Source organism: Atractosteus spatula, chromosome 2 (assembly GCF_055471065.1).
Source record: "Atractosteus spatula isolate fAtrSpa1 chromosome 2, fAtrSpa1.hap1, whole genome shotgun sequence".
In the NCBI taxonomy this organism is placed as follows: Eukaryota; Metazoa; Chordata; class Actinopteri; order Semionotiformes; family Lepisosteidae; genus Atractosteus; species Atractosteus spatula.
In genome coordinates, this window is record NC_142707.1 from 73,484,675 (window position 1) to 73,504,224 (window position 19,550).

The window sequence follows — 19,550 nt, forward strand, 5'->3', positions numbered from 1 at the left end:
AAAACACATAAGAGAGTTGTCACTCAGAGTGTCGAAGGGTCGATGTATACTGGGGCTCAGTTGAAATGCAGCATCAAGACTTTTCCGACTCCTGTCACACGAAGAGAGCACAGCCTTTTCCGCCCCACCACGTGTGTCTCAGTAACTCGCCATGATTGTATAGTGGTCAGTACTTTGCGTTGTGGCCGCAACAACCCCGGATTGAATCCGGGTCACGGCAGAATAGGTGCATCTGCTTTTACTTCTTGCATTAACGAAGGCAAAAAAAAGCCAGTCGATGTGAAGCGCTTTACAGAGGAGTACTGCCTGACTGGATCGTTGATGAACTACAGAGGCCACTCCGACCTCTTCTCTGTTTTCTTCAATGACTTACTAAGGATCTTTTTCACATTTGCCCATGCAGGGGAAGCCAGTTACACCAAAGCAAACGCAGGAAAGTGCATTTCAAGCACAGACCAGGAGGGACCTGTTTACACCTAGAGTGGGCGGAGTATGGAACAATGCGCCCAGCCCTGTTGTTGGAGTCAATTCCTGATGAGATCCTGGGCTCACTAAGAGGCCCCCGCTGGATGCTAATCTTTCTGTTGTTCTTGCAGGCCCTGCGCTGCTTTTGAGCCGACAGAGCTCGTCTTGGTCTGTCAGCACAGCCAAATTGCAAATGATCGGCTCCGTGTACAGAAGGAACGTTTGTTTGGTACAAGAGTGCATGAAGGCACTGGAAATACATTGGGAAGAAATGACCGGTCACTCAAGACCTTTGTGAAGTATAGGAGCGTGCAGAAAGAGGCTGTTTCAGCCCGGTCTCAAATCGGAGACCCTCGTGTGTTTGGCAAATGTGATAACCACTACACTACGGAAACCTGCAGGGGGTGCTGCTGGTGTCTAGCTTGCGTTTTGGGCTGAGAAGGGGAAGCGTCACTTTAGGCAGGGGGCGCTGAAGAGACGAACAAAGGGTGCGATGAAACAAAATGCCGAAACCAGAGATCAAACCAGGGACCTTTAGATCTTCAGTCTAACACTCTCCCAACTCTTTGATATTATCTTAAGTAGTAGGTATATTTGTGTCACCTCATTATGTCAACGTCAATGCTGACCAACTAATTAACGTATTACTGTACACCATAAGTTGTAATTTACATTATGCAGTAAACGCACTTTTACTATGTTTAAAACTATTATTATTTTGAAAGTTTAAAAACCAATTACATGATTCCAGCTGAGAATAGAATGTTCAGTTCCCTTGTTTGGATAATGTCATTATTAATTAATTCTGATAAAAAAATTTCACAATGATTCTCAATGATTATAGGCCTATGAATTCAGTTATTATGAATATTTTTGAGAGACTGGTTTGTAACCATCTGTCTAGTGTTGAGCTGGACTCTGACCTGTTCCTTATACAGGGCCAATAGGTCTGTAGAGAATGCTGTTCTTTTTGGCTTCATTCCCTCTTGTAGTACCATGAGGCCTCCTGCTACCTATGCAAAGGTCCTGTTTATCGACAACAGCTACATATTTAATACAATTGTGCCTCTAAAGCTGTTTGATCGACTTCAGGGGGTGGACATTGCTCAGTCTCTGTGCCATTGGATCTTAGATTTTATGTCTGATGGGAAGCAGGTGGTGAAGATGGGTAACTAATGCTTCTTACAACAATATTGGCAATATTCTGTAATATGGCATCCAAAAGAGAAGGTATAAGGACATTACAATTCTTAAAGTTCTGGCTGCTGTTTGGATCTGTTTCTGTTGCTTCCATCCCTATAAGACAGTTGTTCAGTAACAACAGATCACATGGACATGCTTGGTGGGAAAAAAATCCATGTTGAGAACTATCATAACAGAACAAAACACAGTAAAATAAATTAACTTCAAGAATCACCCAGAATACACTCATTTCATTGTCAAATTTATTGTTTTTAAAAATGTTATTACAAATAACAACCAGCAATACATAAAGTACAGAAAATAGTTATGTATTACTATTATACATACTGTATGTATGTGACATTAATGGATATTTTTTAGAATAAGTAGAGAAAGAAACATTACAAATGGAAGGAGGCAACTTGGTCCATCAAGACTTTATGCTAGTTAACAAAATTCACCCATTTCTTGAAATAAGCCAGGGTATGAGCTTTAACAATATGTCTGGTTAGCTCATTCAAATCTGCCAAACCCTTTGCGTAAGGAAGGGCCTCCTGTTTTTGGATTTAAATGGATTTTTATGCAGTGTCCTCTCATCACTGTTTCATTGCTGATTCTGAAAGGTTCATTGCTTTAAATGTGTCAATGCATTTGGGCATTGTGAATAGTTCTATCAGGTCCCGTTGTAGTCTTTTTATTCCAGACTAAAGACCACAAATTCTTTTCCAGACTAGTTGTTCAGTATATTCAACTCTCAGTACTGGATATTCTCTTAAGCTTCAGAAAGTTGTTCAGTAACATAATTCATCACATGGACATGCTTGTGGACAAACATACAAGGTTTATTCGCATTCTTTACATTTATTTACAAGCTGGTACCTGAGCCCAGCTTTTTACAGAACAGCAAAACAGAACTCAAGCCTACAAATGTAAAGCAACAATGCAGAATGTAAAAAGGGGAAGCCTGTATCAAATTCATGCTCTATGGATGAATAAATGATTTACTAAACATTTGCTAAAAAAATGGAAACCTAATAGCACATCCCAGTACAACTGAGGTTTCTTTAACCTGATGGATCACAAGTAGGAAATACATATTTCATCAATTAAGGAAATAGTTCTTTAGCTAAACCTGAAAATTGGTCTCTTGAGTCACTAATGGTACAGTATATTTTTTCTTCTCTCCTATATTATCCATGCTTGCATAGGCTGCAAAGGAACAAGTTAAGATTTATTCCATGCTGAAAAGAGAAGAAAGGAAACACAAAGTTTTGGCCGTGGAGCCTTCTTCAGGTGTGAGACTAAACCTACTTTGACTCTAAATTGAGATTGTGTATCAAAGTGAAAGAAAAAAGAATGGAGAAATAATGAACCATTACTCCACAAATGAACTATTTGGAATGTATTTTAATCATGAATAATTGACATTAATAAGCATAAATTAATATAACAAGTGTTGAATTTTATCTCAATTTAAAATTTAATGATTTCCTGGAAACAAAGTAATAAGTTTGGATGCTGGATCACATATCCTAAATGTTAATATTTCTTTTGCTGACTTCTGAAACCAGGGGTAAAAGAAGGCATACATAATGGGATTCAGAGCAGAGTTAACATAAACTAGAAAAAGCAGAAAATCCATTACTACAGAAGATGAAGGCACATTAATATTTCCTACAACCAGGCTGAAAAGATAATATGGTAACCAACACAGAAGGTATACGCCCATTATAATTCCTAAAGTTTTGGCTGCTTTTCTTTCAGATCTTTTAGAAAGTTTACTGTTGCTTTTATCCTTAAACTTCAGTTGCTCAGTAACAGAACTGATGACTTGTGCATGCCTTTTGGCAACAATAAATATTTTTATATATAGAACTATCATAACAGAACAAGGCAAAATAAAAGTAGCAAACATGTCAACAATCACCCAGGGTACACTCATTTCAAAAACACATTCTCCTAGACAGGACTTTACACCTTCAGAGTTTACAAAATTAATATTACCAATAATAATCATCAACATGTAAAGTACAGAGAATGACCATATAAATATTATACATTGGCACATGACATTAACTGTTATTTTATTAGAATATTGCAGTGGATCACACACAGCAACATATCGATCAATACTTACGAATACAACATTAAAAAGTGAAGCAACTGTAAGAATTAAGAGAACTGAGCAGAAAATAGTACAAAATATCTTCCCAAAATACCAGCAGGTTTCTATATATCTGATCATTGCAAGAGGCATCACAATCAGGCCAATTAGAAAGTCTGCCACAGCCAGAGAGAGCAGGAGGAGGTTGGTTGGTGTGTGGAGCTGCTTGAAGTGAGAGATAGAGATGATCACCATCAGGTTTCCACACACTGTCAGTGTCACCAATGATATACAGAAAACATACAGGATTACATAAACAGCTGTGGATCGAGTTTCTTTTAGGCATGATGTATTGTCAGAAGAAAAACAGTACTGCACTATTTGATGTCCTTCCATCTCAGTTAAGTCCATTGTCCCAGAAAGAATATTATTAATCCAAAAACTGATTTTGAAGTTGAGATGAGGAATTCAAAATTCCACTCTGTACCCTTAAAAATGCAATAGTCCTACTTAAAAAGGCCAGTTAAAGATTAAGGTATTGCAACTCTCCTCTTTGCTTCTCCTTGGTTTATAACTTGTTTCTCTGAGCTCCTCCTGCTACTGTGCTTGTGTGTGTTTATGAATGTATTTGATTTAATTAAATTGGGGATTTATGAAGAGCCTAGGGATCTCATTAGACCTCATCACATACAGTATGCTACCCTTCTATACTATTATCTAGAGTTATAGATATTGTTGTAAGTTCTTCATTAATAGTCCTGAAAAGTTAGTCCAAAAAAGATTTATAACAATAAGTTTAATAAGCATTGAAATCTTTAACTTTAACTGTTTATTTTCCCTACAGTTATTCATAGTTTTATGTAGAGGCTGTGAGAATTTTCACAAGTCAAGGTCTTTAAAATGCGTTTGGGTTGAAGGCTTTCTGTGTTTCCCTTGCAAAGATATGGACATAAGAATATCCGTTTGTGGTCAAAAAATGGCGTAAAAACGACATAGTGAAGGCTGTGAAAACATTACAATGTACTTTGTACACAAAGCAAGTGTTTTTGTAACTCTAGGAGGTTTCGTGAAAACGCTACAGACATGCCAAAGTAATTTTCAAACTTCAAGCTAACTTTATTGTCCTTATAGTGGTAATAGGCAATGGACAGTACCGGGTCCATTGCCTGACCCGGTACTGTCCATTGCCTATTACCACTATAAGGACAATAATATTTTTTTTTAAAAAAGAAACAAATGTCCAAATGTTTCCAAAATATCCCCTTCTGATATTTTAGCTCCTTAGTTGTTCAACTCCATATAAATATTAATATCATAAGGTATTAAATCAGTTCAACTTTTATGAAATTCAAGTATTTCAAACCTTTAATTAAAAAGTACATATCTTACAGCGTACACAAAGATTCTAAGCTGATCACGAGAAAAAAAAATCACCTGTTTGTTATGCATAAAAAAACTTTTTAACTATTTAAACCAGTTATTTACAGCTTTTACAGTCATGCAATGTTTGAGTTAGGCAGGAACACGCCATTGTATCTTATTTTTTATTTCGTTTTTTAAAAATGAAAAAATCATTTGCCCACCGTGTTGATAATCTGTTCCCCGATTACTGGCAATTGTAAGAAATAATCCTTCCTCCCTCCCCCTATTAATTTAAAGATTTCCGTGAAGAAATCCTTAAACACAAAACCATCACATATAATAATTCTTTCAGCTGGTTCCCTGTTGAATGACGCTGATGGGCCAGGTTCAATTCCAGGCAGTGTACTATGAGGGCATCCCTCGTATTTGTTTCATGGAACACTTGTTTGATTATGTTAATAAGTGTTTGACATTGTTATACAGTATATATCGTTTGGTTGTTGAGCAAAGTATTGAAATACATAATTTTATTTAAAAATAGAATTTGAAAAATAGAATTTGAAAAAATATCACTTTCCCATAAAATGTCTGTTTACATTTCTAAAAAACCCAACAAACTCATGAAAGTAATTCACAACCCGGCTTGCCCTGATGTTCTTATTTGCTGGAAGCTGACTTGGAGAGAAGTTACCAGGTCAGCTCACTTTACAATGGCAAATACTCAAACTTTCTTCATATGGTTCACATTAACTTTCATATTTATTGAATATCCTAGCTTTCCATGAAATGAAACAATGATTTCCAAATAAAATTGTCTCTGTTAAGCCACACAGACGAAGCAGAAGGAGAAGGTCAGGCAGCTGAGATGCGCAGAGGAAGCAGAAGGAGAAGATATTATTTATATATAATATAAAGAGATAGTATACTTAATACATTGCTATTAATTTGCTTAACTGAGGAAATGGTAGTTGTAGACTCTGTCTCTGGTGTTGAAAATCGGGGCTGTCACATGGAGCTAAGAGCTCAGTCACTGCAGTGGTTTGGCTGCAGTTTTATAGGAACCAAACAGAACATGCAGACCTTGCGATGAATGAGAATCACATGTGATGCAGGCTTGAGCTTGTTTGTTTGTATATGTTCAGTATTTCACAGACCGCAGGTAGAGAATTAAGTGAAGCAGGTATCAGAAAGACTTGAGTTTTCTTGATCAGGTAGACAGTGACTCTGTTTTAGCCTGATCTATTAATCTATTAGATTAGCTTGTTGCTGACAAGCACAGACCTTTTGATTGAAGCAGCTTTGGTTCAAATGTTTTTGATGAGATTCCCTCATAAATGTTATGAAGATGGCCCAAAGCCTGCTGTATTAACGGGCCAAAAACTGCAGCCAGTGTTGCTGGAACTGTATCCCAGATGGACTCTCTCTCCTTGGCCTTTGCCATGTTTATCTTAATTCATGAGTTATAGAGGTGGAGTCTCAGAAACTAACTTCAGTTTCACACTGTGCATCAGATGATCTTTATTAGGGAGTAGGATACTAACCAGCTCTTGGGAATACTAGGGGGATAAGCAATCCATGTCCATGTTTTGGCATTCTCCAGTGTTTCATTGTTATTATATTTTTGTCTTTATTGTATCTGGTTCCTTTTCCCTGAGAAAATCTAAAGGATTACTCAAAATATGGAATTTATGTACTGTATGCTGCAAATACAACATTATGACATTACATTACATTTCTCGATACATTTCTCAGTGACTGATCTCAGATTTGCACTCACTGTAGAGAAGAACATAAAGGATCCGCTTCGGGCAGCAGGCTGGTATAGTGATTAGCACTGCAGCCTTATGCTGCACGGGCCCTGGGTTAAAGTCTTGAGGTGTTATCTGCTTGGAGTTTCAATGTTCTCCTTATGCTCATCTGGGTTTCCTTGGGTGCTCTAGTTTCCTCACACAGAAATCTACTGGTAGGTTAACTGGCTTCTGGAAAAATTGTCCCTGGTGTCCCTGTTGTGCATGTATACTACTGTATATGAGTTTATCTGTAGGTCCCCTGTGATGGACTGATGTCCCATCCAGGATGATTATGGTAACGTAAGAGAAGAGATTAACTGTGGATACGCAAGCATTATAAAAGGCCTTTGAGATTGATTGTTTTTTTAGCATAGCAGAAAAAGATACATTTTTAGGTATTCCCTTTATTTTCACAGAAGGAGCCTTTTCATAAGAATAAACCTGCTTTAAAAAAATTCACTGTTCTGTGCTGTGAATGTGTCCTACAATTTACTTTGATAAAACAATGGGGAAAGACTGAACAATTTGGTTGTAGTAATATGCAATTTTTTTCAAAGCTATTTCCTGTTATTTAACAGTTCTCCCATTGGCATTCCATATACATAGCACACCTGACACCTCACACCTGAAGAAGGCTCCACGGCCGAAACGTTGTGTTCTCTTTCTTCTTTTTTTCCAACATGGAATAAACCTATTACTTGTTCCTTTGCAGCCTACGCATGCTGACGCAGCTACCCACCTGAACTATTACTGTATGTAAACTGTACTGTATATGGCTAGTCTTGCTATTTTAAAGAAAAAATACACACTAGTATTCCATTTCTCCCTAAACATTTTAAGCATCAAAGTCTTACATGTGGTTATTTCGGAAACGTTTTTACGTGCTCCTTGCTCCCTCTGACCATGTTACTGTACTGGACGTTTATACAGTATACAGTACAGTTTTCTGTGAGAAAAGTGATAGTTTTAAGCTTTTCTGCAAATACGCTCGATATCGGAGTAAACCAGCATTTTCGAATTTGATTAGTAGGGAATATAATATGGAATCGTGTATCTAAAGAAATTAATAACGATATAATTATATTCATGTACTGTAACACAAACAGTAGTATAAAACTTTCCATTGCGATATACTTGGCATATGACTGCCTTGGTGGTGTGATTGCATAAGTGATGGACTTGTAGTCCTGAGGTTGTGTGTTCAAACCCAGCTGTTACCTTCTGTTTTCTTTTAACAAATAAAACAATGTTTGAAAAACTAAAATAGCTAATATTATTGGCATTATATTGACATTTTTTATATTTCTAAATATCACAACATGTTTGCACTGTATGTACATAGTGGTAGGGTGCAAATTCATGTGATCCCTATTAATAAAGGGTTTTAAGGGTATTAAGATCCCTTTAGATCTCCATTCAGATTTAAAAGGTTACAGTATTACTAATCTTTTCAGAGCAGCCATGTTACCTCGCAACTTACAATTGGCAACCCTCTGAAGCTCTGCAGGTGTGAGCCTGGTCAGTACCTGGATGGGAGACCTCATGGGGAAAAACTAAGGTTGTTGTTGGAAGAGCTGTTAGTAACGCCAGCAGGGGGCGCTCACCCTGCGGTCCATGTGGGTCCTAATGCCCCAGTATAGTGACGGGGACACTATACTGTAAAACAAGTGCTGTCTCTTGGATGAGATGTAAAACTGAGGTCCCGACTCTCTGTGGTCATTAAAAATCCCAGGGTGTTTCTTGAAATGAGTAGGGGTGTAACCCTGGTGTCCTGGTGAAATTTCCCATGCCTCCTAATAATCCCCCTCTATGAATTGGCTATATTACTTTGTTCTCCTCCCCCCCCACCCCTCCGATGGCAGGCGGAGCGACGCGCCAGTTGGAGTATTCTCGGTAGCATTTAATGGCAAAGTCAGCTCAAAGATTTGGTTCAAACCACCAAATGAAGAAGGGCGTGCCGACAAGCAGACCCTGCTGATGTGGGATTAACGCTAGGATGAGAGAGATTACTAATATCTTTGGTGTCGCATCTTCCCACTTTAGCTGATCTTTTGCTGCATACTTACACAGCTCCCTGGGTAAACTATCATACTTGACTGAGAAAGCTTTAGAGAACTTAACATTTTTTATCAACAAATTGTAAATACGACATTTACATTGGCGTTATTAACTTTTCACTTGAGTTTATGGAGGAGTGTCAGCTGTCAATGAGAGCAGACCCCCCCTCTTAGGTTGGGCAAAACATTTTTTTAATTTTTAAAAACGAAATAAAAAATTAGATATAATGATACTGTAACACTACAAGGTTCACATGGGCACCATCACTGCTGCCACATCAGGTCAGCCCTTAACCATCAGGGATTCAAACCCAGGCCTCCACCACCACTCAAGAGGGACCCAGCCTCTTGAGCCAAAGGGGAGTATCAGCCCAGCGGTTGCAGTCCCTGCTAGACACAGGGAAGGGCGGTGACGTCACTGCACTGGTAAGCCGGCTCTCACAAGCAATGGAGGCAAAAAAAAAAGCAGTGGAAGCCGTATGCGTTACAATATAAACATTTACTGCAATACAATATTGTATTAGTATTGTATATATTGTATATAGTATAGTATATATAGCTACAGCTGCCGGGCATGGTGCAGTGTGCTGGCAGCTGTGTGGTGTGACGCAGTGGTGGCCGGGCACAGTGAGGTGCGCTGGCAGCTGTGTGACGCAGTGGTGGCTGGCCACGGTGAGGTGAGCTGGCAGCTGTGTGGTGTGACGCAGTGGCGGCCAGGCACGGTGCGGTGTGCTGGCAGCTGTGTGGTGTGACGCAGTGGTGGCCGGGCACTGTGCAGTGTCCTGGCAGCTGTGTGGTGTGACATTGTGGTGGCCGGGCATGGTGAGGTGCGCTGGCAGCTGTGTGACGCAGTGGTGGCCGGGCACTGTGCAGTGTCCTGGCAGCTGTGAGGTGTGACATAGTGGTGGCCGGGCACGGTGAGGTGCGCTGGCAGCTGTGTGGTGTGACGCAGTGGTGGCCGGGCATGGTGAGGTGCACTGGCAGCTGTGTGATGCAGTGGTGGTCGGGCATGGTGAGGTGCGCTGGCAGCTGTGTGACGCAGTGGTGGCCAGGCACGGTGCAGTGTGCTTGCAGCTGTGTGACGTAGTGGTGGCCGGGGATGGTGAGGTGCGCTGGCAGCTGTGTGACACAGTGGTGGCCGGGCACTGTGCAGTGTCCTGGCAGCTGTGTGGTGTGACATAGTGGTGGCCGGGCACGGTGAGGTGCGCTGGCAGCTGTGTGACGCAGTGGTGGTCGGGCACAGTGCAGTGTGCTTGCAGCTGTGTGACGCAGTGGTGGCCGGGCACGGTGAGGTGCGCTGGCAGCTGTGTGACGCAGTGGTGGCCTGGCACTGTGCAGTGTCCTGGCAGCTGTGTGGTGTGACACAGTGGTAGCTGGCCACGGTGAGGTGAGCTGGCAGCTGCGTGGTGTGACGCAGTGGTGGCCGGGCACGGTGAGGTGCGCTGGCAGCTGTGTGACGCAGTGGTGGTCGGGCACGGTGAGGTGCGCTGGCAGCTGCGTGACGCAGTGGTGGCTGGGCACGGTGCAGTGTGCTTGCAGCTGTGTGACGCAGTGGTGGCCGGGCACAGTGAGGTGTGCTTGCAGCTGTGTGACTCAGTGGTGGCCTGGCACGGTGAGGTGCACTGGCAGCTGTGTGGTGTGACGCAGTGGTGGCCGGGCACGGTGCAGTGTCCTGGCAGCTGAGTAGTTTGACACAGTTTGACACAGTGGTGGCTGGGCTCAGTGAGGTGCGCTAGCAGCTGTGTGACGCAGTGGTGGCTGGGCATGGTGCAGTGTGTTTGCAGGTGTGTGACATAGTGGTGGCTGGGCACGGAGCAGTGTGCTTGCAGCTGTGTGACGCCGTGGTGGCCTGGCACGGTGAGGTGCGCTAGCAGCTGTGTGGTGTGACGCAGTGGTGGCCGGGCACGGTGAGGTGCGCTGGCATCTGTGTGACGCAGTGATGGTCGGGCACGGTGAGGTGCGCTGGCAGCTGGGTGGTGTGACGCAGTGTTGGCCGGGCACAGTGAAGTGCACTGGCAGCTCACCACACACCAGCTATCAGTGGGGAGGAGAGCAGAGTAATGAAGCCAATTCATAGATGGGGATTTTAGGAGGCCATGATTGGTAAGGGCCAATGGGAAATTTGCCCAGGATGCCGGGATACACCCCTACCCTTTTAGATCCACTTAATATAAATAGGGAATAATGTAAAGGAAGGGAACTTTTGGTAAATGAAAATAAAAATACTTTTCTGAATTGTAATGCTGCAGAAAGTTGAGAATATGGCTATGCAGCAGGAGATATAGGCGAAGCCCAAGAGCAGGATTTGAAGTAATTTCAGAGGCTATTTAACTGATCAGGGAATGAAGATGGATCAATAGTAGGCTTCTAAATAAGGTTGGACTGATTTAAAAGGGCTAGTGGAAAGAAAAGGAAAACAAAATTAAAAGGTACGCCTGGCTCCCAGACAATAAAGAAAAGAGAGGCTGGTGAGTAGATGCAAAAAAAAAAGGAAAAAAATAAAATGGAGAAAATGTTTCAGGAATGAAGAATAAGGAGAAAGATAAGAGAATAACTAAGTAATGAACTTCACTACACAAGGAATGCGATCACTAGGTTTGCAAGGTTTACCTCTGATGACGGAGTGAACATTCAATGTTCTGAACAGACTTAATGGAGTTTTTAATGAAAGTTCGGGAGGAATGAAGGCAGCCGCGCTCATTCCACACAGCTGCTGCAATTCTCACTAATCCTGACGTAAGCAACCGGTCTCCATAAATATCAAACGTCACCCTCTCCTCTTCCTCGTTCGTTTTCTGCATGGTTTGTTTTCGTCTAGCTTGAATCCGTGCTCCCTTCTCATGGATCTACAAATCCGCCGCTCCGATGAAGACCTTTTCTGCAGCGCAGGAGACTCTCCTACCCTTCTCGTCCAGTCCTCCCCCCACAGCTCCCCTCACCTCCGTCTCATCGCCTCCTTCAGCCGCCGTGCCGCATCAGTGCCGCTCATCTCCCAGCCAGTCCTCACAAGATCCAACTCCTCGCCGAAGACTGCGTTCCGCTGTCATAGTCCCTCTCTCATTACAAACCCAGCCTTCCCGTTCCTCCACGGCAAAGTCTCCAAATAAACCCCGCTTCTCTCGAGGATGTCCCTGCCGCCGCGCTTCACGCACACCGGCTCCCCCTTCTCCTGGATCATCTCTCGCGATTTCCAACCGGACCGTAGCAAGCCTCCAGAGGATACTTCGAAAACATGGCGTCCATTTTAAAAGAAACGCTTCCAAAAAAAAAAAAGCTCTGTTTTCCCTGTACTTAACCGCAGTCTACACAAGGAAACATCAGCTCCCCAGCTTCCCCCGGTGCCCTCTGATGACATCATCCGCGCCGCCGCCACTCATCCCAACGTGAGGACCCCGAGGCCGCCCGCGCCTCTGCCTGTCCCGTCTTCTGTCTTGTCTTGTCCTGATATATCCGTGTCTGTGTCTCTTCCCCCAAGCAATCCATTCCTCTGCTGAACAACTGCACCTAGCCTCTTCCACCCAGCCTCCTGCCCTAAACTCCTTGCTGCCGAGTCTAAGGCCCCAGGCTCACGCCCCTCCCCCCCCCTTCTCCGCTTAATCAAATTTCTGCACTCTCCTCTGTCTCTACCTCCAGGGTCCAACACGGCTCAAACTCCGCCAGCTTGGTGCCTTCGGCCCCGGTTTCTTTTCTTTCGGCCCCTGCTGCTGTCTCCACGGCCCGAAGGCCAGCTAGTAAACAACCCCCAGCTCAGCCAGCAGGCGGCCCTTACCCTCCCCCACCCCCTGGCGTCCAAGATGACTCGGCAGCCTCCTCAGTCCTTCACGCAGCCTTCGCCCCTGCTTCAATTCCTCAACAGTCTTCAGCTTCCATATCCCAAGCCACCGAGCTTCAGGCCCCAGATCCGTCAAACCCCTCCTACCACAATCTGCTTTCCGCTCTTCTTCCATCCTCATCTTCTCCCTTCCCCGGTGTCCAACACGGCATCCGTCATCCCATGCCTTCGGCCCTGGATTCCAATCTCCCCTTTACTAAGGATTTTTCTCTCCGAACAGCCGTTCCTCTCCCAGCTCCTCCTAACACACTAAAGTTTAGTCCTCCTCCCATTCCCTTTTCACTCCAGCAGCGAATTCTGAGGTGTGGACGTCAATCTAGCTCACCTTCTCTCTTCCTCCACTTACAACTCCGATTCTAGAACAGTCGACTGCGGCTCGATTTCCGTTACTCTCAAATCTTCTGACCCTCACTCTGCTTCAGTCCTTCGAATTTCCGACTTCTGCTTGGCTTTCAGCATTTTCCGCGACATCACGTGCTCTGCCTTTCCCCAACGTCGTCAGGAACTCGACGATTACATGCACAGCATCCCCAATCTATCTGTCCTTTTCGAGGGCTCCCTGTTCTACGATTACCATAAGCAGTTTTTGGCCGAGGCCGCTGCCTGCCTACTCCAACGGAACCAGCGCACCTACTGGGGAGCCCTCGACATTGAGCTTTACTGCCGCACTTTCACCAGCATCCAAGCTCTTTCCTGCGACTTCTGTTCCTCTTGGACACATTCATCAAATCTTTGCCCAGATACCATCCGCAAGCCCAACCCTGACTCCGCCCCTTCTCCCCCACAGCATCTATTCTCCCGCCAGGTCTTCTTTAAACCTTCCCGGTCCAAAGACGTTCGCGGTCGCCCCATCGTGATGATCAGAGGCCAACAAATTTCCAACATCTTCAATTCCTCGACACGTACCTCTCCCCTTGTCGCTTCCTTCACATTTGCAGCTTCTGCGGCGAAGCTCATGCTCGCTCTGCCTGCCCCCGCCGGCTCTTCCATGCTCGCTCCACCTTCAGCGTTCCCAAAAGACTACTGGCTTTTCCGTCTACCCCAATCGACATCCCCGCTCTTGCTTCCGGCCTGCTCCGTCACCCCGACCCCTCTTCCACCCACATCTTGCTCGACGGCCTTTCCTTCGGATTCTCACCAGGCCCGTGCACACTTCCTTCTTCCTCCGTCTTTTGCAAAAAATTGCAATCTGCCACCGCCGATCCCCAGTCCGTTGATTCCTTGCTAGCATCCAAAGTCGAGAATGGTTTCATGATCGGCCCACTTGACTCTCCCCCATGCCCTGCATACCACATCAATCCCATTGGTATAGCGGTCCGTCCGGGCGCCTGGCTCGCTAAGGCCGACATCTCCAGTGCCGTTAAAGTTATGCCTCCTGACCCAGACCTCTGGCACCTCTTCGGAATTCATTGGCGGAACAAGTTCTTCGCAGTCCGCCTTGCCTTCGGACATAGGAGTAGCCCAAAAAATTTTCAGTACCTTAGCCGAAGCTCTCGGCTGGATCCCCTTGAATAACTATAAGCTTCCTTTTCTCGTCCACCTTCTAGACGATTTCCTTACCATAGACTTTCCTCACACCCCACCTGCAAGAGCCTCCTCCACACTTATTTCCGTTTTTAGGAAACTAGGGATACCCCTTGCCATGGACAAAACAACCGGCCCCTCTCATATAATCCAATTCCTCGGGATCACCCTCAATTCCATCAATTTCTCTGCTTCCCTGCCTCGCGACAAAATCGACAGGATCCAGATGTATATCTCTATCTATTCTTCTGCCAAATTTTGCACAAAGAGGGAACTTCTCTCTCCGCTCGGCCACCTCAATTACGCCATGCGTATCATTCCTCAAGGACGGTCTACCTTCTCGACCTCGCCTCTTCCATGCCCTTTCTTTACCACCACGTAAGCCCTTCAGCCGACTGCAAATCCGAGCTCAGGCTTTGGCAGCTTCTCTTGGCCAACTGGAATGGCATATCTCTCTTCTATGATGACCTCCTCTCTGACACCGAGGATATCCAGCTTTTCACAGACACAGCCCCCTCAGTCGGTTTCGGAGGCTATTACAAAGGCCAATGGTTTGCGGCCCCTTGGCCTCCTGATTTCTCTCCAATCCCTTTCGCCAACCAGTCATCGGCCTTGTTAGAAATATTTCCAATTGTCGTTGCTGCTTCTCTTTGGGGCCACAATTGGAAACAAAAACCATCCTCATCCATTCGGCTATCCATGCAGTAGTTCATATAATCAACAAAGGAAGGTCTTCATCCCAATCCATCATGAAATTCCTCTGCCGCCTTAAATGGATTTCTCTCACACATCAATTCATCCGCGTAGCTGCTCACATTCCAGGCCACCTTAATGAGATAGCTGACTCTCTCTCTCGTTTTCAATTCAGGAACTTGGCACCAGATGCAAGACCGAACCCATGCACAGTACCTCCCTATTCGGAACTCACATTCCTCTGAATCATCCTTTCCATCGCTATCTCCAGCTGGCCCAGCAAACTATCCTCTTAGGGATCGCCCCTCGATCTCTCAATTCTTACTGCACTGGCTGGAAGGGCTTCCAATCCTTCCACCTCTCCGCGAACATAAAATTCCCTTCTTTCTACATTCTCACCGTATCATCCTTCGTTTGTTATCGTAGAAACTCACTCAAGGTACGAGAATCCACCACCAAAGTATACCTGTGCGGCATCCACTCCTTCCGTAAACTCCTTTTCTGCATGATCTGTCCATCCCTTATCCACCCTCAAATTACTCTCCTTAAAGGCTTTCAGCAGCTTGAAAAACCACTTCCGAACCAACGCGCACCACTTACCTCAGACATCCTTGAATCCTGCATCTACGTTGTCAGGTCGGGTTACCACTCACCCTGGGTCGTCCGCCCTCTTGAATCTTTATTCTTGTTAGCCTTCTTTATCTTCCTAAGGTGCTCCGAAATTACCGCTAATTCCACATCCTTCGATCCTTCTTCTCAACCCTGCTTATCTGGCATCTCCATCTTATCTTTCGCGACACTGACCTTCTATCTCAAGAAAAGCAAAACCGACCAACTCAGATCCGCCACTCTCATCTATTATTTCAAACTCTGTTCCTACATAAGCCCTTACGAGCCTCTATCCCATTACGCACATCTTCGCACCTCTGCCGGAGCTTCGCCTACTGCCCCTCTGTTCGTAAATGAGAAGGGCCGTATCGTGATACCCTCCTAAACAATTCTCCGGGCACTCCTTTAGATCAGGGGCCGCATCCTCTGCCGCTTGCCAAGGCATACCCAAGTATCTCATCAAGCAACTCGGCCGTTGATCCTCCGAGGCTTACCATGCATACATTAAAACTAACCCCGGTATCCTCAAGCAGGCACTTTCACTCCTCGGCTGAATTGGCCCAATAATCTTTTGTTTTTGTTTTTCTGCACTGGTGACTGGGGGTCCCGCTTGGTTCTTTTGGGGGTCCTATCCTCCCCGTCCAACAGCCGGGAGGTCGGCCCTCAGCCAAGCGGGTTACGCCAAATCTCCACATCACAATAAACGATTCTAATTTCTCCCAAGCTTTCGGCTGCTGTCATTCCTCGTGAAATGGAGTTTTTAATGAAAGTTCGGGAGGAATGAAGGCAGCAGCGCTCATTCGACACAGCTGCTGCAATTCTCACTAATCCTGACGTAAGCAACCGGTCTCCATAAATATCAAACGTCACCCTCTCCTCTTCCTTGTTCGTTTTCTAAATCCCTCCTCCACCCCCTCTCCACCTTTGCAGCTGCCCAATTGGTCGCATGGGGGTCCTATCCTCCCCGACCAACGGCCGGGAGGTTGGCCCTCAGCCAAGCGGGTTACGCCAAATCTCCACATCACAATAAACAATTCTAATTTCTCCCAAGCTTTCGGCTGCTGTCATTCCTCGTGAAAATCGGTAGCCAATTACTGTGATTGGGAACAAGGTCAGGAGCCTGACTGAAAGATTGAAGGTTTAATTAAAAGACGTCTCAACCTAGTTTGAATGACAGGTTGAGTGCTCATGGGAATATTGCTGTTGGCAGGAGCAGCGGGATGCAAGTCAGTCCCAGCCCAATTTATTAATTTAATTATATTAATGTATTAATTTAAATAAAATATATTTAGGTAGTTGGTAGTGGAAGTGTATTCTAGTCCAATGACTGAAGAAGAGAAACCCCCCAGCTGGGCCACCAAGTCAGATGTGAGAACAGTGGGGAGGCATAGAGGGGGATGGTTCTGGGACACCAGAACCACTGCTGTGCCTTCTGCAGAGGTTGTGGAGGTCATCAGCGATATACTGATGATGGAAGGTGCCCACTTGAAAACTACAAATGTCATGGAGCCTCCAAGCCCCCACCTCAAAGCTCAACATTGTGACAATTACAGTGCTCACTAGCTCTGAGGGATTGTATTATCATTACATTTGCAGTGTTTTTTGGAAATGCATTTGGGGATTTACATTTTACCTTTAATTTCCTTAATTCCATTTACCTTAATAATTATTGTCTTATAAAATAGGAACAAAGAAATAAAACTTGGAAATTAAATATTTGGGAAACATAGCCGAGTGTTTTCTTACAGAGAACTGGTTAATGAAACATTGATGATTCTTTAATTTCAGATGCTGTAAGACCCCAGGTGTGGTATGATGATGGCAGAGCAATTCATTTAGAGACTGCACCTTTAAAGGCCTGCAGCTGCCAGCAGCTCATGATTTGAGAAGCGTTAGCTGTTGATGGTCCTACAAGCAGCATTACAAGTAGGATTCACATGCCAGTATCCAGAGAGTGAGATAGACGTGATTATGACAGAAAGATTGAGTGCGCACCTACAGTGCTATGCTGCAGGCCGTGATTTAGTTTTAGACAGCCAGTTATTCAGCAAGGCTTGCTGTTGCATGTGTTTAAGAGGTTGGCAGTAATCAAAAAGGCTGGCTGCTGTGTGCAAGTATTTTAAGTAGCCAGGTAATCAGCTAGGCTAGGTGTGTGTGTGGTAAGGGAAGCCAGCAGATGAAAAAGATTTTAATTACTCTTTAGGTTTCCCGCAAGGGACCGGAGTTAAAGCCACAATTCCATGGGGAACTGTGAGTTTAAAAGCCTAGCCTGTTCCAGTGGTGTGCTGAAGGAACAGTGCAGGAAAGACTGCTGTTGAGATGTGTACCTGCCTGTGGGATTACTAGATCTAGTTGTAGATTGCAGATCAGTGGCACTGGGGGCCTTGTGACAAAGAAGAAGGACACTAGCAGCTGTGTGCTGCCTCAGGTCAAAGGGCAGACTGACCAAGCACAGAGCACATTAGGGAGTATGGTTCTAAGTGTTAAATGTGTAAAGACATAAAGACATCATGGAGCCAATACTCCAAGGTATTTCTTATGTGTTTATGTGTGATGCTGGGTTGGAGAGCCAACACAACACAACGTTGGAGGACAGTGTGGCAAAAAAACAGGCATGCATGTGGCTGCTAAGGCAGTCTACTTACATCATGGAGCTATGGCGCCAAATAGAATCAAATAACTACACCAGGTGGCCCAAATTAACCTTTCACAGAGCTAAGGACACTGATTAAAGGCACTGCTAAGATGCCAGAATATATCCCAGAGCTGAGGCTCCAAACAAAGGCACTGCTAAGACAGAAGCACACATCCAGTGCCATAACTCTAAAATCTCAGGCAGCTGAGAGCTTCCTTTTCTTGTAGTAGACTCAGTCATTGCCTTGTCAGGCCACTGGTAAGGTAAGAAGGAAGTACAGATAAGATAAGATCACTTTATTAGCCATATACTATTTCTTGCATTAGGAATTTGTCTTTTCACATACCCTAGCTTGCTCTCCATGAGACACACAGGGGGGGAGAGAGAAGATTGGGGTTAGAGTGCAGGGTCAGCCGTTTATGCAGCACCCCTAGAGCAGTTAGTGTTAAGGGGTCTTGCTCAGGGTCCCAACAGAGTAGGATTCCTCTGCTAGCTGCAGGATTTGAACCAGAAACCTTCCAGCCACAGGCGCAGATCCTTAACAACAGTGCCACCGCTCCACCACTCCGCCTCTATGGGGTTTTGGTTTTCTAGCTGCATTCCTAGATTTATGATGGCCAAACTAGAACAAGAGAGAAATGGAGTTCCACTGCTACTACCCATGTGGGACACAGCTGTCCATAACCCAATACCCTGAGTCTATGAGTGAAGGACCAGATGTACAACAGCAAAAAGAGTTAGTGTACCTCTGTGCTAACCTCAAACATAATCCCAGAGGTAGTAAAAAATAATGCAGAGGCCTTAAAACAAGTATGGCCTGCCACTGAGGGCTATGTAGCTGACAAATGTCTGGGCCTGGATAAAAACAAGTGAAGGACTGGGAGATCTTCAATCCAGCTATCACTCATAAGAAGCCTGACAGAAAAAAGCAGAGGCAGTCAGGTTAAGAAGAGACCAGTTGCATCAAATCTAGTATATGGCCCTGGAAGGGAGCCATCTACAACACTACACTTGGAGGAGAGTATGTGAAGGGGCTCAAATATCAGAGCAGAAAGTTTCCCCAGTGTTTTGGCGTGGCGACACCACTGATCCACCTGGATCAACACCCCTAAGTGTATGCCCCCCTTCGAGGCATCACAATGCATTTCTGTTAATCACTTGAAGGCAATTAAAGTAACAACTATACTACCGATGCAACTATAAATTTACCAGCTATACTGGTAGCAGAATATGTCATTACTATGTAAATATATGTCTTCATGACATGTTTTTTTACACTCTCAAAAATATACAGTAT

At 44.6% G+C, this 19,550-nt stretch overlaps 1 protein-coding gene across 1 annotated transcript; it reads right to left on the minus strand.

The window, feature by feature from the left end:
* Positions 1-3,127: 3,127 nt before the first annotated feature.
* LOC148840233 (trace amine-associated receptor 13c-like) lies at positions 3,128-4,162 on the minus strand. The gene has a single exon (XM_088936758.1). The coding sequence runs from the start codon at positions 4,160-4,162 to the stop codon at positions 3,128-3,130; it is 1,035 nt and encodes a 344-aa protein (XP_088792884.1).
* Positions 4,163-19,550: the final 15,388 nt, after the last annotated feature.